Genomic DNA, 22,935 nt, shown 5'->3' with positions numbered 1-22,935 from the left:
TGGCGCCTAAATAAAACACTTTTGATGGACCCACAGAGTGTCCTAGAAATAGAAAACAATATAAGAGAATACATACAGTTCAATGATACTGAAGAGGTTAAACCGACAAGTTTATGGGAGGGCCTGAAAGTAGTTATTAGGGGCCAATGTATAGCGAAGCAAGCATATATCAATAAGAAAAAAGCGGAGGCAGAAACCAATTTACGGAAACAAATAACGAAACTAGAGAACATGCATAAGAAAGACCCAACAGATAGTAAAAAAACAGAAGAAATACGCCAACTTAAAGCTCAACAATGAAATACAACTGGCGGATATAGCCGGACAGTTAGAACAAGTACAGCAGGAGTACTATGAATTTGGAAATAAAACAAGCAGATTACTGGCTAATAAGCTTAAAAAGCAGGCACAGCGCAATTATATACAGGGCATACACAGCCCCTCAGGGGAGCTAATAACACAAACAGAGGAAATGGCAGGGGTATTTTGGGGTTTCTATAATCAGCTATATCAAGCAGAACAAGATATATCAAGGGAGGACATGGAACAATACGTGCGGGACCTGGAGATGATTAGAGTCACGGGAAGGGAGCAGGAAGCGCTGTCAAAGGCCATAACATTAGAAGAGATAGAAGAAGCAATAGCAGATTTGCCAAACAACAAATCCCCCGGGCCGGATGGCTTCCCTTCTAGATTTTATAAAAGGTTTGCAAAAATACTAGCCCCAGTACTACTGAAAGCTATTGCTGCCTTCGAGGAGGCACAGGAGCTGCCATACTCATGGAGGATGGCTGAAGTGACCATACTCCTAAAGCCAGGTAAAGACCCGCTACAGTGTGGCTCCTACCGGCCAATATCTCTCCTGAACACGGACTATAAGATTTTTACTAAAATAATGGCACGCCGCCTACAGGAGGTAATGCCACGATTAATACATGAAGACCAGACTGGCTTCATTAGGGGTCGTCAAACACATGATAATACTAGGACACTGTTACATATCATACAACAAATACAGGATGAAAAAACACCAACAATAATATTCTCAGTCGATGCTGAAAAGGCATTTGATCATGTAGATTGGGAGTTTCTATTTACAGTAATACGTCAGATAGGTATAGAGGGACGATTTATGACATGGCTGCGCCTATTATACACGAAACCGATGGCGGTATTAAAGATAAATGGGACACATACTAACATACTAGAGCTGCACAGAGGAACAAGGCAAGGATGTGCAATTTCCCCATTATTATTCGCAATATCAATCGAACCACTAGCGAGGATAATACGGACACACAAAGATATAAGGGGAGTAGTACGGGGGCAAAGGGAACATAAAATAATGCTTTTTGCCGATGACGTTCTCCTGACATTAACCCATCCATCACAATCAATACAAGAGGTAATGGAGGTGATGACAAACTATGGAAGGGTCTCAGGATTTAAAATTAACATAAATAAATCAGAAATATTAAATCTCTCGGCATCACCTAGGGAAATACAAGAGATAACAGATAAGTTTCCGTTCACATGGGCAAATAAGTCAATTCGCTATCTAGGGATACAGATTACACCGGAAATAGGGGGATTATATCAAGCAAATTATCCCAAAAAAATCAAAGAACTGTTTGAGGAAGTGGACAGATGGGAAGGACTTACTATATCATGGCTGGGAAGAATCCATGCTATAAAAATGATACTCTTACCAAAGATATTATACCTGTTCATGGCCATCCCAATACCTATCCCACAAAAGTTCTTCCAACAACTAAATAGGAAAATGTTTGCGTACATCTGGAGGAAGCGACCCCCCAGGGTAAATAGGGATATGATGTTCCAGCTGCCCGTGGAAGGGGGAATGGGAGTACCAAATTTCCACCTATATTATCAGGCAGCCCAACTAAGAGTATTAGCGGAATGGACTCCTAGAAATAATAAAAAATGGCTACATTGGGAACGTTCATGGTTGAGTACCCGCTATATAGGAGATATACTTTGGAGGAAGGGGACTGAAATTATGTCTCTAACTAAAAGGGTGCCGGTGGGGATTGGCCTCTTACTGGAGACATGGTTACGGATACGACGAAAAGTGTTTCCGGAGAGGAGATATTTTTTACAAATGGCTATATGTGGGGCTCCGGGGTTTCCGTTAGGAGAATCAGATAGTGTATATAAAAATTGGGCCCGCAAGGGATTATACATGTTAGGCCAGATATGGAACAATGGAGAAATTAAAAATTTTGAAGAATTAAAAGAGGAATATGAGTTGGAAGAAAGGGATATGGCATATTATCATAGCCTGCGGAACTATATAAAAAGACGGGCAGGGGAAGAGCTGGAACTTACAGAAACAGGGTTAGAAAGGGCAATTAAGGGAGGAGGGGGCAAAGGGGGAGTGTCACGAATATATAAGGCACTATTAAAAATGTCCAACCCTCAAGATCACTATATGAGAAGGTGGGAGGGGGCCTTACAACAAACCTTTACAAGAGAATGCTGGATGAGGGGACTTAGATATTTATTGAAGGCCTCTATCACTCAGTCAGTGGCTGAGAATGGTTATAAAATATGGTACTGGTGGTACTATACACCGGATAGACTGCAAAAAATATACCATAAGATATCACCGAACTGCTGGAGGGAATGTGGTAATAGAGGTACATTTATGCATATATGGTGGGAATGTCCCAAGATACAGGCATTTTGGACTCAAATTCGAGCAATGGTATACCAAATCACAAAGATAGAATATCCAAATCAGGCGGAATACTGTCTTTTGCACTTCCGGCCGGGAAGATGTAAGATACACCAACATAAAATGGCTAGCCAGATTTTTGCAGCAGCCAAAATGACAGTGGCAAGGGCATGGAAGCAGATAGAGGTACCACATATTCAAGTAGTAAAGCATAAACTTGATTATCTGCATCAGATGGCGAAACTGACCGCATTGAGAAAAGGCCAATTACATAGGTTTCAACAAATTTGGCAACCTTATGAACAGATGAAAGAAACATGTAAATCACCACATTAAGAAAGGGGAGGGGGGGAGGAAGGGGGGAAGGATTGTTAAGAGTTTATTTGCAAATATTGTTATAGAAGAAGAGATAAATATGTTACACATATGGTGAGCGTTGCAAATATGTGGAGATGTATTTAACATGTTAAAATATAATAAAGAAATTAAAAAAAAAAAAAAAAAAGAAACTAATGTCCTTTAACAAGTTGCAGCTGCTAAACTTCTAACAATCCTTAACGTCCGTGGTCTATTTGCAGCTTGTATCTTGTAGCTCCACTTGCAACCATCTTAATCGCACTGCCTTACAGCTTATAAGTCCCATGTCGGAAAGGTGTCACCAATCTTTTAGAATAAAGTACAGTATCAGATGTCGCACAGATTTCTCTAAGTTCTTATTATCAACCATCTGTTTCATTTCTGGTTCCAACACTGGCCGTGTTTCCTAGTTCACTTCTTCAGGAGCCCTTATACAATAGGCAATACATGGAAGTTACCAAACTTACAAATCTCATCAATATTTTACAAGAATTCAATGTTATACACATACCTTAATCAACCTCGAATTCATGTTAGGCACACTGCGAAAAGCTCCAGCTTCCGGTATGTTAACATAATTTCCTGTCATACATGGGGTATAGTTTGACACACCCTCCTTTTATATGGACATTACCAAGGACCAATCAATTTCTTTATTGAGCCCATTGGGCTCAACGGTATTCCAACTATAGATCAACCTTTGTTCCTTACGTATCAGCTGTCTTTCAACGCCACCCCTTCCCTTATGAACATGAAAAAGAACTACAAATTATAAATCTTGAATGGAATGTTGGTGCAATAATCAGTGATTCACTAGAGGTGTATCGCGTTTCTGTAACCATATGTTACTTAAATGCTGAGCAATGCGCATCTTTATCTTACGTGTGGTTTCCCCAATATACCACAGTTGACAAGGGCAACAAATCCCATAGACAACAGTCTGTATGTTACGATCTGTTTTACCCTTCAAATAAAACTGCTTTTGAATATTGTCTACCCAAATTTGATTTGTGCATATTGCAAATTTACAGTATACACATTTATGGCACTGCCCATGCCCTCCAATTTCTTCACTGTTCACCACTTCATTAAACGATTTTTTAGATAACAACTCCCCCATATTTCTCTCCCTCGTACAGGAGAACCTAGGCTTTTCCGTTAAATTTTCATTTAGGGCTAATATTGGCCAATGTTTCATGATGATTCTCTGAATCATTTGTGTTTGTTTATAATATGGTAATACACAATTTATATAGCTATTTTGATTACTATTTTTATTTCTCTGCATTAACAAGCATCGTTGCGTATATCTAGCTCGCTTATAGGCTGAACGTATTGTTCGACCTGGATACCCTTGCTGTTGGAATCTATTTGTTAGATCTTGTGCCTGCTGCACAAAGTGAGTCTCATCTGAACACAATCTTTTTATCCGCATAAATTGCCCAATAGGGATGCTTTCTTTCAGTTGGCGAGGGTGATGGCTTTTAAAATGTAGAATGGTATTTCTGTCTGTAGACTTACGATATATACTGGTAACAAATGTATTTTGATCATACATGATATTTATGTCTAAAAACTGTGCATTTTGTCCAGACGCCTGCATTGTAAATTTGATAATAGGGTCACTACCATTCAAGTCTTTTAGAAATAAATCTAATTCTTCATTTGTACCTGACCATACTAGCAGCACGTCATCAATATATCTTTTCCATGTAACAATTTTTTCAACATACTGTGAATTATAAACCATACTTTGTTTCAAACTCTCCCATATAGAGGCACGCCGCCGTGGGGGCTACTGTAGCCCCCATAGCGACTCCTCTAATCTGCAAATAGTACTGATTCAAAAATACAAAGTACAAAGTAATTCTTCTCTATTACTATAGATTCTATTTGTAATAATAACTGGATCTTAGCTGCAGATAAATCCTGTGTTAATAGAACTTGTTTGATAATTTGAAGACATAATTTCTGCAGGATACTGGCATATAAAGATACCATGCCTAGTGTTACCATAATGATAGGCTGTTCTTAAGCTATTCTCAATGCTGATAAAAGATCTAAGGTATCATTAGAATCTTTCACATACGATTTAATTTTAAATACTTCAGGCTGTAAATAAAAATCCAAAAATTGTGATAAAGGCTTGAATAAAGATCCTATGCCCGACACAATTGGACGCCCCAGAGGGTTGTCTAAGGACTTGTGAATTTTTGGTGTAAAATATATACAAGGAATACTTGGATTTTTTCTAAACAAGTATTTATATTCCTTAGCTATAATAATCCCTTGTTCATTAGCTGCTTGTAGCATATTTCAAACAACAACAAAACCAGGGGACACAAGATGAAGCTAGAATATGGTAGATTTAAAACAAATAGGAGAAAGTTTTTCTTTACTCAGCGTGTAGTTTGACTCTGGAACTCATTGCCGGACAATATAGTGACAGCAGCTGGCCTTACGGAATTTAAAAGGGGTTTGGACAGATTCCTGAGGGAAAAGTCCATTGACCATTATTTTTTTTTGGGGGGGGGGAAGGGTTGCCGGGTTCTTGAAGCCTGGATTGGCCGCTGTCAGAGACAGGATGCTGGGCTTCATGGACCCCTGGTCTTTTCCCAGTATGGCGGTGCTTATGTTCTTATGTACTTATTTGATACCAGTAGAGAATATTCTGGTGTGGGGTTGCCTTGAAGCCGCTGATAAAAGGTTTTATACGCTTCACCTATATATTGATCATGATCCTGAATTACAACCCCACCCCCTTTATAATGCCAGGGAGATTATTATAATGGAATCATTTCTCAAATCATTCAAAGCCTTTCTCTGTGTCCTAGTTAAATTGTGTTGACTGCATATCTGCTGCTGCTCTATATTTTCCAAATCCTTTAAGACCAATTTTTGAAAGGTTTCCACTATCGGATCATTAAATCCAGGGGGAACCCAAACTGAAGGTACTTTGTACCGAGATGAAAACGTGGTTCCTTAATCCATGGAACCTTGATCGGTATTTAAATTAGTCTCTGATTCATTAAAGTAGCTTCACAATTTTATTTTGCGAAAAAATTTTTGTAAATACAAACGCACTTCAAAAGCATAAAATGCTGTAGGAACAAAGGACAATCCTAATGACAGTACTGATATATGGTCCTGAGTTAATGTTTTAGATGATAAATTTATAACTGCACTTATGTTTTCTTGCCTCTGTGGGTCCGACCCGCTAAAGGGACTTCTAAAGACGATTGCGCTTTATTAGGAACCTTGCCTGAACCACCTTATCGCTGGCTTGTTCTCCCTCTCTGTTTGGACCATTATTAATTTCATCTCCAGATGAATCGCTAGACAAATTTAAAAACGTTACATTTTTGTATCTTTTATTCCTGCGTGTTTTCCTGGAGCAATCCATCCAGGGATACACATATCCCTTTACATAATCAGCCCCATCTCATTTATATTTTATTATTTTTTGTTGCCTGATCTCACTTTTGTACTGTTCAATTATTACATTATGTTCTTTATATTGATTATCAAATACTTCAACTGAAAAACTTTTTAAAAATTCATCTAGTTTTTTCTCTAATTCTGTGCGAGATTCAAAAAATAATTTGTTCAGTTTATACAATTGGTATTGCATGTATGTGTTAGTTGATATGTGATATGAAGGTAAACAAACATTAGTCAAATGTTCGGAATATTGAATTATATCTGACTAATCATTGAGCATTTAGCTCAGTTTGTGGTATCAATGAATATGTATGAGATCTATCTGCATTCACTGCCCTCACTGTATACATCTCATGCATATTCATTGTAGAAATCTGAAATGATTGTTTGTATCTCAAAATGAAGCACAATAATCTAAAAGAAAGAAAAATGTACAAATAAAATGCAGACTTATTTTATGTATATATTTCTATTTTTTCCTTTCAGTCTACTGAAGTTTGCTCTGCAGCATTCCAGTTTCTTTCTGTAATATTCCCAGCTGCCCTCCAACCCTCAGAAAGAATCAGAAAACTGGCCCTTCCTGCCTTAGCTCCAAAAGAGTGAGCAGAGGCTAAGCAGCAGCATATTGCCAATTTTCTCCATTCCTCAGCTCTTCATTTTTTTTCTAAGTAGGGGACACAAATAATAAAACCAGACAAAAATGAAAACGTCTGTTTACCTGCACAGAAAACCAGTCTCAACATAATCATTGGTTCTGTTCATGCACATATCACACTACCTGGTGTGCGTAGATTGTGTCGTATATCAATGTCCACATCACACCGGAGAAATACAAAGGCAGGCACACAGACCAGTCACAAGAGCCCTTAACGGCAGACCAGCCAAGTAAGGCTCCCCAGTTAAAAGTCAGCCCTGTGTGCACAGGAATAACAGAGGGGAAAAAAATACTGTTACATGTATGCAGTGCAACACCAGGAGCAGCTAATCTTAACAGGTTAACAACAGCAAACATTTAACATGCATGCTCAATACTGAAGAAAAGCAACATAATGAACACAGAATGCACTAAGCCATGAAAAAATATCTATGTTATTTGAATATTCTAATGCGTAATTAGATATTTTAATACTATTGTGCTGACATTGCATTATATCTCTATCATTTGAATTTCAGTGCTGTTAAATGTATTTATTTTTGATACTGTTTCATGTTAGTCCTATTATTAGATTTTAATTTTCTGTTCTAAAGTTTACCTCATTTACTGTATTTATATTTGGTCATTTTTACTATTGTTATGCTGTTAACAAAAGTTTTATGTTAAACTGAACATAAGAACATAAGAGTAGCCATACTGGGTCAGATCAATGGTCCATCTAGCTCAGTATTCTGTTTTCCAAACAGTGGCCAAGCCAGGTCACAAGTAGCTGGCAGAAACCCAAATCGTGGCAACACTCCATACTACAAATCCCAGGGCAAGCAGTTGCTTCCCATGTCTGTTTCAATAGCAGACTATGAACTTTTCCTCCAGGAAAACCGCACCCCAAGATATTGAAAAGACTCACCAGCCCATTTCAACGGAAATTGACCCTGCAAGCCCACGCCTGGGCCCGCTGCCCTCTGCAGTGCTTCAGATTTCTCGAGGTTTAGATTAAAGCCCAAGAAATCCCCGAACTCTGCCATACATTCTAGAAGGGCCCCTACTGAGACCCAGGGACTAATCACATGAGCTAGTAAATCATCAGCGAATGCTGCTATTTTAAAGGTATCTGTGCCCAACTGAACACCATGTATATCTGGTGTCCTCTAGATTTCTCTAATCAGGGAGTCCAAAGTAAGAACAAACAAGAGAGGTGACAGCGGACAACCCTGTCTAGTACCCCGGTATATGGAGAAAGGGGAGGACAGCAGTCCATTGACCCACACCTGAGCATGAGGAAGAAAATATAACGCACGAATCACCTCCTGAAAAAACCCGCATATTCCATAGGCGTCCACAACCCCAAATAAAAAATCCCATACCACTCTGTCAAACGCCTTTTCAGCATCAAAACTGATCAGCATGGAAGGAATGTCTTGACCAGACACCGCCTCTAGTGTTGCTAGAATCTTCCTCACGTTTTTATGTTTAAATCTTTTTATTGGTAAACAACGACATAAATTTTGAGACAGATGGATGAACATTTCATGGGGAGGAGGGGGAGGGAGGAGATAGGTGGGGGTAAGGGGGAAAGAAAAAAAAACCTTTACATAAAATGTTGAAGTTTATACAGTTTATTTTTGACTGCAGTATTATGGTAGTAAGTTACACTGCCTGGAACTGATATTGTTTAGATTTTATTGCACAAGTATATGAGCAATGTGACGAATATTGTATGTTGTTTTATTAGATTACTGAATAAAGACTTCTTACAAATAAAAAACAAAAGTTATTTGGATGTACTCGGTCCTTCTCGCGCCAGCTGGTCAACAAAAGCCTGGGCCACTTCCACAGTATCAGATGGTCATCAGCATAAAGATGGTTTTTATTACCATCATTATGCTGATGACTCTCAGATTTACATCTACACCCCTTAAATCTCAACCTTAATCCAGGACAAAATCTCTGCCTGCTTGTCTGACATTGCTGCCTGGATGTCTCAACGCCATCTCAAATTAAATATGGCTAAAACTGAACTTCTCATTTTTCCCCTTAAACCCTCCTACCCTCTTCCCCCATTCTCTATCTCTGTTAATGGCTCTCTTAATGGCTCTCATATCCTCCTTGTCTCCTCGGCTCGTAACCTTGGTGTCATCTTAGACTCCTCTCTCTCCTTCTCTGCTCATATTCAACAAATCGCCAAAACCTGTCGCTTTTTTATCTTCAACATTAGCAAAATTCGCCACCAAAACCCTTATTCACACCCTTGTTACTTCTCGCCTAGACTATTGCAATTTACTTCTCACTGGTCTTCCACTTAATCATCTTTCTCCTCTCCAATCTGTCCAGAATTCTGCAGCTCGGCTTATTTTCCACCAGAATCGTTATGCCCACACTAGCCCACTCCTCAAGTCACTTCATTGGCTCCCTATCCGCTTCCATATACAGTTCAAACTCCTCTTGCTGACCTTTAAATGCATCCACTCTATGACCCCTCACTACCTCTCCTCTCTCATCTCTCCCTACATTCCTCCTCGTGAACTCCGCTCTCTCAACAAATCTCTCGTTGTCCCCCTTCTCCTCCACTGCTAACTCCAGACTTCGTTCCTTTTGTCTTGTGGCACCTTATGCCTGGAACTGTCTTCCCGAACCCATACGTCTAGCTCCTTCTTTACCTGTTTTTAAAACTATGCTGAAAGCTCACCTTTTCACTACTGCCTTTGGCTCCTAACCACTACTCATTTGCTCTCCTCCTCCCTGTTCCTCTCTACCCTGTAATTCCCTTGCCTGTCTTACCTAGACTGTAAGCTCCTTGAGCAGGGACTGTCTCTCTATGTCAAGTGTTCAGCGCTGCATGTGTCTGGTAGCGCTATATAAATGCTATTAGCACTAGTAGTAGTAGTATCATAGAATTGTAAAGTTCCATTGTGTTGGATCCGCAGCTTAGGCAGATATAATAAACTGAAACGTATTTGTAATTTATGTAAGCGTCCACAAATCGGAGAAAATTGCATTGAAGAGAGACTTTAGTGGCGTAGTCCTGAAAACACAAGATCTTATTGCCTTCCTACTCCAGGGTTTTACCACTTCTGAGAGCTGACATTATTTCCATCTTGTGCTGATAATGGAGTAATCGAAGGATGGCAACTCTGGGACGATCTTTGAGTGCCCTTTTGGGCCCTAACCAATGAGCGCGCTCTATCTGTAGAGGGCCTGCTGTGCTTTGAGTTTGCAAGACCCTGGAGAGCCAAGACTCCAGAAATCCCCTCAGCTCTGCGTCTTGTATCGATTCCGGTAATCCAACCAGTCTCAAATTGTTCCTGCGACAGCGATTTTACAGATCGTCGACCTTGTTTTCCAGAGAAGCTACGGTATCCCGAAGGCGTTTGATATGCAATGAAGATTCTTGAGTCAAGGTTTCTATTTCTCCTAGTCTCTGTTGGACATCCTGAAGATCTTTAGTAAAAGTAGTAAACCGATGGTCCATTCCGTCTAATTTATCAATAATTTGTTGTGATTGGTTACTCATGGCTTCTTCCACGGCCATTCGGACCTCTGTAACAATTTCTGAGGCCCAAGCGGAACCCACCTTAGGTGATGGAGGGGCATTCTTCTCTGCCATCTTTAATCCTCCGCCACGGGTTTTCTCCGCTTCTTTTTTGGATCCGCGGGCTGCCATGCGGAAATACTAAGCTGTAACAATAGCCTGTTGAGCCGCTGAACAATCTAAAGTTTACAGATGCCACCAAGATGGGAGAGGCAGCAGTCAGAGAGAGAGAAGAAGGGGAAAAAAAAGGGGGGGGGGGGGATTTTCGCCTGTCCTTGTTACTTTACTTTCCTTCAGAGCAGCATGCAGGTGAAGGGGCAGCCTAGCTAAAAGCACCAGGCAGCCAGCCAGCCAAATGAAGGACCCAGCAACGCTGTGTTCTGTTCACCTCTGAGGCTCCAGACGGCACTCTCTGCCGCTAAAGCAAAGCGGTGGCACAAGACTGAAACTGCTGAAGGTGTTGTTACTGTCGCTCCTCCTGCTCTGCTTATACAATCCCCCAAGACCCAAATCAGTCCCTGGGTCGGGTAAGTACCCGTTTCGCCTCGGCGGCGTCGCTCCAGCTTCCTCCACCTTCGATCCTGCTGCTCCTTTCATCACCGCAGCCTCAGCTTCCTTCCTACAATGGCAAGCAGTTTCCACCCGCCATGTGTTTCTGAGCCGCTAAGCGGCCGGCCGCCTCTCCCAACCACTCTCTCCTCCGGTGGAACCCGCTCACGATTCCTAACGGGGGAGGGGGGAATCAGATGTGTCCGTCACCAGCGGCTCCCAACAAAGTTTCCGGGCAGCACTTTCTGTGCCAGATGACTGAAGGTGGCCAGAGGGGCAAAGCTCACACTGTGGGAGAGGGTCTGGGTCCCTTGAGTCTGGGGTCCTCAGTTGGGGTTTTGTGGAGCTCACTTTGCAGCGGCCATCTTGGCCGACAGCTCCACCAGAAGTGCCCAGCGTTAATATTTTTAAGGTTATTGCATGGTGTAACCCTTAAAACAAGGCATTATGGGAGCAATACTCAGCCAGCAACAGTCAGTACTTTTTCTAAGTGTCTGTCACCATGTGCTTTTTATACCTGAATATTCAGTGCCGGGCTGTACCCTGACACCGGACCTGAATACCTGGGCCTAATGCAGCTGCCATATTTATCCACGTACTCAGAGAGCTACCTGGATAAAGTTAGGACAGGCTTTTAAATAATCATCATCATCAACTTTATTTATAACCTGAATTATCATAAACATTTTGTGAGGAACAAACTCATACTTAATAAAAATAACTTTGCAAAAAAACAGACATTTCAAACAATAAACAAACAAAAAAATCATATAAAATCACATAATCATGATTCACAACAATGGCATAATTAAAGGTTCAATATCAAAATAATGTTTGTATACTGCCATATCCCCTAAAATGGTTCATAATAGTTCACAGTAAACTATCTTTGATAGCTACATATTTTATAGTATATTTGACAGACATTGCAAGTGATTGGCACAAGGACCTTATCATAAGTGACTCGAAAACATGAGGAATAGATTCCAGATTCGCTTAGGCCGTTAGTTGTCAAAAAGGAAGGTTTTCAGTTTTTTTCTAAAGGTAAAGTAAAGTAAGAGTTTTCTAGGCGAATGCTGGTGGGCAGAGAGTTCCATTGAGGAATAGCCTGAACAAAAATAGAACATTGAAGAATTTGAAGAATCGAGTCTTTTACGCACTTAGGGAACAGAGTATCAGGTGGTGTCGTAACCTTGTGGATTGACCAAACATGAAGACTTTAAAGATATTGATCAGCATTTCCGAGGTTGATCCATATATGATTTAGAAGAGAAGGCAGGATTCTATTCTGAATAGGAAGCTAGTGTAGTCGTGTCATGTAGGATGTAATTCTGTCAATTTTTCGCAGTTTGAAGATCATACATGCTGATATGTTCTGTATGAGTTGGAGTTTGGACATCAACTTTATTGATAGGCCTATTGATAGAGCATTACAGTAGTCTGTATGGGAGAGAATAAGTGTTTGGATGAGTAAGGCGAAGGAGGGTTGGTCGAAGTAGGCTCTGATCAGTCTTAGCTGTTTGAGCTTGTAGAATGCTTTTCGCCATAGATTGTTGATTTGTGGTTTGAACTAGAGGTCATGAACTGAGGTTGCAGGGTGGTAGACTCAGAAATGATGTCAGGAAATACTCGAATATTGTATTTAATTCTGGTCGCCGCATCTCAAAAAACATATAGTGGAATTAGAAAAGGTGCAGAGAAGGGTGACGAAAATGATAAAGGGGATGGGACGACTTCCCTATGAGGAAATGCTAAAGCGGATAGGGCTCTTCAGCTTGAAGAAAAGGTGGCTGAGGGGAGACATGATAGAAGCAGTGGTGTGCTGGAGCAGGCTCTCACGGGCTCGCGAGAGCCGTTTGTTAAATTTTGAAGAATTTTGGGAGCCGGTTGTTAAAGTAGGCCCTCCATGGCTACTTTAACCACTGGCTCCCAAAATGTGGGCTCGGGCCCCCACCTCAATTCTCTTTTACTTTGCTGGTGGGGATGCTGAGCTTAGCCAGCCAAGTGAATAGACTGCTGCTGCTCCCCGCTCCTGATTTCCAGCTCTGAGCAGCAGGCTGGGACTTCTCCTGCATGTGCAAGAAGTCCCAACTTGCTGCTCAGAGCCAGAAACAAGCAGTGGGGTGTGGTGGCAGTCCATAGCATGCCTATATGAGGTGGAGAGAGAGGGGCATGTGTTGTCCCCCCAGTCCACCCATACCCCGGTCCCCCAAATTGCAGGGATGGCTATGCCCAGAGAGAGAGAAAGAGAGCCCGTTGTTAAAAATTTACCAGCACACCCCTGGATAGAGGTCTATAAAATAATGAGTGGAGTTGAACGGGTAGATGTGAAGCATCTGTTCACACTTTCCAAAAATACTAGGACTAGGGGGCATGCGATGAAGGTACAATGTAGTAAATTTAAAACGAATCGGAGAAAAATTTTCTTCACTCGTGTAGCTGTTTTTTTTAACTATACATTCTGTGTGCATAACCCTTCCTGTACTTTGCAGTGCGTATTTTGTGTCAGTAGTTTGGCTCATTAAAAAGGTAAACTGCTTTCCATTTTCACATTTTTTATTTGGTATTCTTTCAATTCCTAAAGTCGTTAAATCGCAGGAGGATTGTGACAAATTACAAGAGGACCTTACGAGACTGGGCGTCTAAATGGCAGATGACCTTTAATGAGAGCAAATGCAGAGTGATGCATGTGGGAAAGAGGAACCCGAATTATAGCTACATCATGCAAGGTTCCACCTTAGGAGTCACAGACAAAGAAAGGGATCTAGTTGTCGTCGTTGATAATACGTTGAAACCTTCTGCTCAGTGTGCTGCTGCGGCTAAGAAAGCAAATAGAATGTTAGGTATTATTAGGAAAGGAATGGAAAACAAAAATGAGGACGTTATAATGCCTTTGTATTGCTCCATGGTGCGACCTCAAATATTGTGTTCAATTCTGGTCGCTGCATCTCAAAAAAGATATAGTGAAATTAGAAAAGGTACAGAGAAGAGGGACAAAAATGATAAAGGGGATGGGATGACTTCCCTATGAGGAAATGCTAAAGCAGCCAGGGCTCTTCAGCTTGGAGAAAAGGTGACTGAGGGGAGATGTGATAGAGGTCTATAAAATAATGAGTGGAACTGAACGGGTAGATGTGAAGCGTCTGTTTACACTTTCCAAAAATACTAGGACTAGGGGCATGTGATGAAGCTACAATGTAGTAAATTTAAAACGAATCGGAGAAAATGTTTCTTCACTCAACGTGTAATTCAACTCTGGAATTCGTTGCCAGAGAATGTAGTAGGGGCAGTTAGCTTAGCGGAGTTTGAAAAAGATTTGGTCAGCTTCTTAAAGGAAAAGTCCATAGACCATTATTAAATGGATCTGGAGAAAATCCACTATTTCTGAGATAAGCAATATAAAATGTTTTGTACTTTTTTGGGATCTTGCCAGGTATTTGTGACCTGGATTGGCCACTGTTGGAAACAGGATGCTGGGCTTGATGGACCTTTGGTCTTTCCCAGTATGGCAATACTTATGTACTTATGTAACCCGTTTGGGTGCTACTTCACCCTGGGGAGCTTTCGGTTTTATTTCAGTCATACATAAAAACCCTCTCAGTCTTTTCATACAGATTTTTTATTGGTTGAAGTGATGCAAAATTAATATTTTCATACTTACTAACATATTTTGTGCAGTTCCCAGTTATATAGGCTGTCTCTAAATTGTGGAAATTTAAATATGCACGGTACTTTGGTGTAGTACACACGTATATAGTTTCCCGTATTAGGACGTGTTCACAGTGGGATCTTCCCCTTTTCGTTACCCCTCATACACACACTTTCTTTGGCCCATGTGGGTTTGCATCTGCATAGACATTGTTCCAGCAGTTCTTTCCAAGTGGTTCCCTCCCAGTATTAATTCTGTCTAGCTCAAGATTGTTCACTTTTTTATAACTTACAATTTGTATTTTTTATTTCACAGTTCTTTTTAAAGCTTCATTATTTACATATTCTACAGATATTAAATTACTGGACAATGTATTCATTCATTAGTTTCTTCTGTCAGTCTGCAATATGTATGCTGTCTAGCTTGATATGATTATAACTAGCACAGCTTATATATATATATATATATATATTTTTTTTTTAATTTTACAGCTCAGCGTTTGCTCTTAAAACTTTAACATTTATATACAATACAGATATTCAATATCAGGTCAGTATCCTTATTTATCAGGGTTGGCTCCTGTGTTGTATGGATAGGTTTCTGTTATCAATCAACATTTTTGTTTATGTGGTATTTTGTTTTATCAGTGTTCATGAGAATCAGGTTTGATTTTTATTTTATATACTTCAATATATTTTTATTAGTGATGGTGCACACTTTTTATGGGTCTTGATTATCTAACGTATCGGCTGTGCCTATTTTTATTCATGTTTATCTTATGATCCTTACAGATAAATCAGTACACTTACTTTCTGTGCCTCTCTTTTTAATACAATATATATATATACAGTGGGGGAAATAAGTATTTGATCCCTTGCTGATTTTGTAAGTTTGCCCACTGACAAAGACATGAGCAGCCCATAATTGAAGGGTAGGTTATTGGTAACAGTGAGAGATAGCACATCACAAATTAAATCCGGAAAATCACATTGTGGAAAGTATATGAATTTATTTGCATTCTGCAGAGGGAAATAAGTATTTGATCCCCCACCAACCAGTAAGAGATCTGGCCCCTACAGACCAGGTAGATGCTCCAAATCAACTCGTTACCTGCATGACAGACAGCTGTCGGCAATGGTCACCTGTATGAAAGACACCTGTCCACAGACTCAGTGAATCAGTCAGACTCTAACCTCTACAAAATGGCCAAGAGCAAGGAGCTGTCTAAGGATGTCAGGGACAAGATCATACACCTGCACAAGGCTGGAATGGGCTACAAAACCATCAGTAAGACGCTGGGCGAGAAGGAGACAACTGTTGGTGCCATAGTAAAAAAATGGAAGAAGTACAAAATGACTGTCAATCGACAAAGATCTGGGGCTCCACGCAAAATCTCACCTCGTGGGGTATCCTTGATCATGAGGAAGGTTAGAAATCAGCCTACAACTACAAGGGGGGAACTTGTCAATGATCTCAAGGCAGCTGGGACCACTGTCACCACGAAAACCATTGGTAACACATTACGACATAACGGATTGCAATCCTGCAGTGCCCGCAAGGTCCCCCTGCTCCGGAAGGCACATGTGACGGCCCGTCTGAAGTTTGCCAGTGAACACCTGGATGATGCCGAGAGTGATTGGGAGAAGGTGCTGTGGTCAGATGAGACAAAAATTGAGCTCTTTGGCATGAACTCAACTCGCCGTGTTTGGAGGAAGAGAAATGCTGCCTATGACCCAAAGAACACCGTCCCCACTGTCAAGCATGGAGGTGGAAATGTTATGTTTTGGGGGGTGTTTCTCTGCTAAGGGCACAGGACTACTTCACCGCATCAATGGGAGAATGGATGGGGCCATGTACCGTACAATTCTGAGTGACAACCTCCTTCCCTCCGCCAGGGCCTTAAAAATGGGTCGTGGCTGGGTCTTCCAGCACGACAATGACCCAAAACATACAGCCAAGGCAACAAAGGAGTGGCTCAGGAAGAAGCACATTAGGGTCATGGAGTGGCCTAGCCAGTCACCAGACCTTAATCCCATTGAAAACTTATGGAGGGAGCTGAAGATGCGAGTTGCCAAGCGACAGCCCAGAACTCTTAATGATTTAGAGATGATCTGCAAAGAGGAGTGGACCAAAATTCCTCCTGACATGTGTGCAAACCTCATCATCAACTACAGAAGACGTCTGACCGCTGTGCTTGCCAACAAGGGTTTTGCCACCAAGTATTAGGTCTTGTTTGCCAGAGGGATTAAATACTTATTTCCCTCTGCAGAATGCAAATAAATTCATATACTTTCCACAATGTGATTTTCCGGATTTAATTTGTGATGTGCTATCTCTCACTGTTACCAATAACCTACCCTTCAATTATGGGCTGCTCATGTCTTTGTCAGTGGGCAAACTTACAAAATCAGCAAGGGATCAAATACTTATTTCCCCCACTGTATATATATATGATTTTTCTACATTAAATTTTGTATATGTATCATTCTTTTAGACAAATGTTTAACCAAGTGGTCTTTCACACTTATACTTTTACTAGCCTTTTCTTATATTTGTTTTTTCTGTTTGTTTGTATGTTCTTTAGATATATCAACCACTGAAGCAGGCAATTCTGTTGCCAAAACACGGCTCCGTGTCAAGTCTGTATGTGCTTTGATATCTGCTCAATAAATTTGTTGCAACCCACCTCTAGATTACACTATTGACTTGGTTGGCCTACGTCCCTTCCCTACTCTTGTTTTCTGTGATTTGGACTCTGTAGAGAGGTGTGGTAGCTGTGTTAGTCCACTCTTAAAGGTTATCAATAGAAATCAAACAAAATAAAACATGGAAAAGAAAATAAGATGATATCTTTTTTATTGGATATAACTTAATACATTTCTTGATTAGCTTTCGAAGGTTGCCCTTCTTCGTCAGATCGGAAATAAGCAAATGTGGTAGCAGATAGTATATATGAGAGAAACATCAAAGCATTACTTTGACAGTCTGACAGAGTGGGAGGGTGGGGGTATGCATGGGGACATCAAAGCATTTCATTGATATTCTAACAGAATGGGTGTTGGTAGGTGAGAGGAGTGTAATAAACAGAGAAATAAACAGAGAAATATAGCTTTATGTTTTATAATGAGTTAGAAAACCCAGATCCTTATTAAGTCCTGTTTGTTGTGTGTCAAAATATTCAACACAACAAACAGGACTTAATAAGGATCTGGGTTTTCTAACTCATTATAAACCATAAAGCTGTATTTCTCTGTTTATTACCCTCCTCTCACCTACCAACACCCATTCTGTTAGAATATCAATGAAATGCTTTGATGTCCCCATGCATACCCCCACCCTCCCACTCTGTCAGACTGTCAAAGTAATGCTTTGATGTTTCTCTCATATATACTATCTGCTACCTCATTTGCTTATTTCCGATCTGACGAAGAAGGGCAACCTTCAAAAGCTAATCAAGAAATGTATTAAATTATGTCCAATAAAAAAGGACTCTGTAGAGAAATTATCCTTTTCATTGCTGTGTAGCAAATTTCTGTACTACAGAAGTAGGCATCATTTATTTATTTATTGCATTTGTATCCCACATTTTCCCACCTATTTGCAAGCTCAATGTCCAGGCACCGTTTTGCTTTAAAAGCAAGAAGGTAAAGTGCTAATGAAATCCAGGGATATAGTGATAATAAGTCAAAAAACAGTAAAAGTCAAGCAGTGATGTGGATGCAACGCATGCTGAAGCTAGTGTATGGGCTGGTTGAAATGCACCAGATTTTAGAATAAAAGCTAAAAGGAATATTTCCCTACACTTGCTCCTATTTCCCTCATAAGGCTGTATGTCTGAATTTTAGAAAGTGATTTTTCTAAAATGTTATCGTCCTAACCATGGGGAGCGAAGAAATCACTGGTCACATTTTGAAGCCTTCTGGTACCATCTTGTGATACCTCCCCTCCTTCTCCCTCTTCTGCAGGGCTGCTTACATTTTCCTCATGAAAGTATATCAGGAAGGAAAGCCCTTCAGTAGATTAGAGAAATGCTTGGATGCAATTTCTGCAAGAAACAGATTATAACATTTTTGGTGGGGAAGTAGTGAAGGTGGTTAGTCTTGTTTTTATTAGAGAAATCAGGAAAGCTCAGTGCAAGTAACATCTCCAAAGTAGCAGACTCACCCAAAACAAACTGTGGCCAGTAAGTGATCCTCTTCATCAAGGGATATGTGATCACAAGAGACAGGGAGGCCGCTCCAAGGGCAATGCTGCAGGGACATAAAGGGTCCAAAATAACTATCTGCTCATTTCATACATATCTACAAATAGGTGGGAAAATGTGGGATACAAATGTAACAAATAAATAAATATCACGTAAACATCAGCTTTGCATAAGGACAAAGCTAGCATTTCCTTTTATCATTTCAAGTTCAGTGCTACTGAAGCACACACACCAAGCAACCATACATGCACTGCAGCCTGCCAAAGCACTGCAAAAGGGAAAGCAGTCCCACACCAGGTACAATTGTATGAAGCCCAGCAACTGAGAAGCAGCACTGTTGGTTTGTGTCTCTGGCATTTAATCTCTTTATTTTGGAAGGGTTTTACTTTCATTTTGAGAAACCTGTGCTGCTTTAACTCCTGTTTCATTACTGATGGAGAAAGCTTGTGATACCACAAGGCAACAATGATATTTCTTGGGCGATTCTCATTAAGGTCTTTATTTTAGGAGCCCTATTTGTGATTCACATGTGTATACTGATTGCATAAAAGAGTAAAACCCAATTTTGGAAAGCCAGTATTTACATAAGTATCCTGCTTAACTGATAAATTTCAAGGGGCTGGGTTTAGGCAGGACAAAAATCTGCATGCATAGTCCCTATTTCACTAAGGGAATACAGATGCTATGTCAGACAATCTGCATGTCAGGATTTACAAGTTACTTTCACCAATACATATCTTGCAAAAATGCTCAAAGTGGCTGGCCCTGTACGGAAGGGAATAATGGAGGATACCCTTTGTAATCCTTCATTGTTTATTGGCCCCTCCAATTCAATATTACAGGACTATTGCAGCCTCTGGGTCACAAGTGGCACTTACACTTTTAGTTTTGCAAAATGGCCAACATGTGTACGTGCTAATACCTAACACACATAAGTTCGTACTTCACAACATGTGTTAAGTATCTGTTTATTTCTATTGATATTTTCAACGCATTTCTGCTTGTATTTCAGACCAAGCTCTAAGTCGGAAGATCCTGTTCTGAAGTACTAGCAGAACTATATGTGTCCTGACCTGGATGTGTTAATTCTGATTTCTACATGCCATCTAAAATAGGGCTTCATAGGTATTATGGTTGTGGGTCTTTGGTGTAATGCACTTTGGGGATGGAACTGATAATTTCCTCTGTAGTCTTTCATGAGGGACCTTATCCAACGCCTTCTGAAAATCTAGATGCTTTCTTTTACTATGTAAGCCGCACTGGACCTGCTGTATGTGGGAAAGAGCGGGGTACAAATGTAATAAATAAATAAATGAGGGGGGGGGTATATCAAACTAACTAAATAAATAGATCCTGGAGTGCCACCAACAGGTCTTGGCTTTCAGGACATCTATGACGATTATTCTTGAGATTCATTTTTCTTTGGCTATGGTTTAACTTGCTATATTACTTGACTTACACAAGAATACAGTGGTGTCCATAAAAACAAGAATCAAAAAAAGAACTCCAATAATTAGACAGGAAAAACAGACATCGAAGAACAGTCATTCTAAAACTGGTGAACAGGCAGTCTGCGTTACCTGTTGTTTCAACCAAGCACATTAGCATCTTGGAGCTGGTGAGTATGACTGTTTCACTGTAGCGTTATGTTTTCTATGACGATCTGACTTCCTAATTATTCCAATCACAACTATTAAGGAATCCTCCTATCTGTCCATCCTAATTACATCTTCACGACTGAATATTATATCTTGTCCTGATATCATTATGTTATGTTATGTTGATCTTTCAATCCACTTCCAATCCAATATGATTTACTTATGCACTCTTATTTGTAATAATTGTAAAATTATTATTCCGTTATTATGATTGCTTTGATATTCTATGTACCTATCTTTATGCACATTTTGAAATTCTTATCCTATAATGTGTACATGTTGCCATAACATTTTGTGAACCACATTGAGCCTGCAAATAGGTGGGAAAAAGTGGGATACAAGTGCAGCAAATAAATAAAAATATCTGTGCAATAACAAATTTTTGTTTATTTTATATATACCGTACAAGTCTGCCCGGCAGCAGCCCTAGTTCATCACAGCCGGAGACGCATCCCCAAACTTGCAGCCATTTAAGTTTAGGTTTTTTAATAACTTTCATTTTCTAATTAGCAATCCTCTGTGTTCATCCCATGCCGTTTTGAATTCCGTCACCGTTTTTGTCTCTACACCCTCCCTCATGAAGGCATTCCTGGCTTCAACCACCCTCTTCGTGCAAAAGAACATTTGTTATTTGTGTAATCCTGGTTTCACCACAAAGTTCCAGGCATCAGCATACCCAAACCAGGGTAACAAACAAAAGTTTTATTTCACTGAGCTGGGTGCACGCTGGGGCCAGGCTTGATCCCAGTAGGCCGCAGGGTTTTAAGCCACACTTTTTCTTATTCTCGTTATTAATCTGTGAGTAAATTGGTTTGATTTGCACGCCAAAGAAACACTCCATTCAAGGTTTATAACAGAATGCAACAACTTTACTGGAACGCTGCAACAGGCAGATATCCAAACTTCATACTTTTCTTGCAACAGTTCCCTTTATAATCAAAACAGTTCAGTTTGCTGAAAGAGGTTTTTGTGCGAATCCAAGACTTTTGGTGTAAAGTTCCAACTACTAAATCGGTCTCTTTATAAATCTTAAGGTATTTACATATTTACAGTATCCACCAGCCCTCAAATACCCATCCCTTCTGGCAGGACAATCTAAGGCTGTGGCTTTCTGTTTCTTCTGTGGCAAGTTGTCCTGCTGGCCTTTTACCCGGCTGCCAGACCCACTCAGGACCAGACTTCCCTGTCTGTCCTTCCTCCAAAGGTGCACTTCCAAGAGCAGCTGCCTCCAGCATCAAACAGGCTGTTCGTGTTCTGCTCCCAAGGGGTTTAACCCTTTCTATTCACCCAGAGCACTCCTCACATTTACTGCTTTTATTAACAGCAACTAGCCCTTGGTTCAGCCTTAGGTTATGGGCCTGATCAGAATACCCCCATCTCCTCACAGGTCCTTTAGATTGTAAGCTCCTTTGAGCAGGGACTGTCCTTCTTTGTTAATTGTACAGCGCTGCGCAACCCTGGTAGCGCTTTAGAAATGTTAAATAGTAGTAGTAGTAGTCCTGGAAGGCAACCAAAGATCATGTGCTCACTAATCCTATCACTTTTATAACCTGCCAACTCCACCCCAGCTATGACACCCATTGTCACTTATTCTTTCCTAAATCTCCTCTGGTTTTGGCTCTTCACCCTTCCACTCATGCTGTTCTCTCTCTCCCTCCCCCCCCCACCTCTCAGTGAATCTGGAGAGTTCTACACCAGGTCTAGTAATCCCCTGCGGAAATTCTCAAATCCAATTTACCAGGGGATTACATCTAATGTATACTGTGCTGAAGTAATGTGAGGCCAATTAATTTTCAGAACCAATATTAACTACAGAGAAGAAATGTTGGCTATGGTTTCAAGAAGATGCAGGGATTTCAAAATAAGATCCTTGCCAATTTTCCCTAAAGGGAAGCAAACATATTGTGGAAAGCACATGTACAGCCCCTTGAAAACACTTTCCCCTATACGTAAATATCTAATTACCTGTAGAGATCTCTAAGAAAATGGTCAACCATAGTCTTATGTAATTATTCCAATTGGGCATTAATAATACATATACAGGAATATATAACATAATAAATGCACACATATTCTGGTAAATGTGTGTGAAAATGGAATGGAGGGAGTAGCCTAGTGGTTAGAGCACCAGTCAACATCCAGAGGTAGCCGGTTCAAATCCCACTGCTGCTCCTTGTGATCTTGGGCAAGCAACT

At 40.4% G+C, this 22,935-nt stretch overlaps 1 protein-coding gene across 1 annotated transcript in view; it reads right to left on the bottom strand.

The window, feature by feature from the left end:
• COQ2 (coenzyme Q2, polyprenyltransferase) overlaps positions 1 to 22,935 on the bottom strand; it is a 50,044-nt gene that overhangs the window by 13,156 nt on the left and 13,953 nt on the right. Inside the window, 2 exon segments of the mRNA XM_030192484.1 lie at positions 7,275 to 7,408; positions 19,043 to 19,128. Coding sequence (XP_030048344.1) covers positions 7,275 to 7,408; positions 19,043 to 19,128 — 220 coding nt within the window.

This window comes from Microcaecilia unicolor, chromosome 2, assembly GCF_901765095.1.
Source record: "Microcaecilia unicolor chromosome 2, aMicUni1.1, whole genome shotgun sequence".
NCBI classification, from domain to species: Eukaryota; Metazoa; Chordata; class Amphibia; order Gymnophiona; family Siphonopidae; genus Microcaecilia; species Microcaecilia unicolor.
This window is presented reverse-complemented; position numbering and strand designations above follow the sequence as displayed.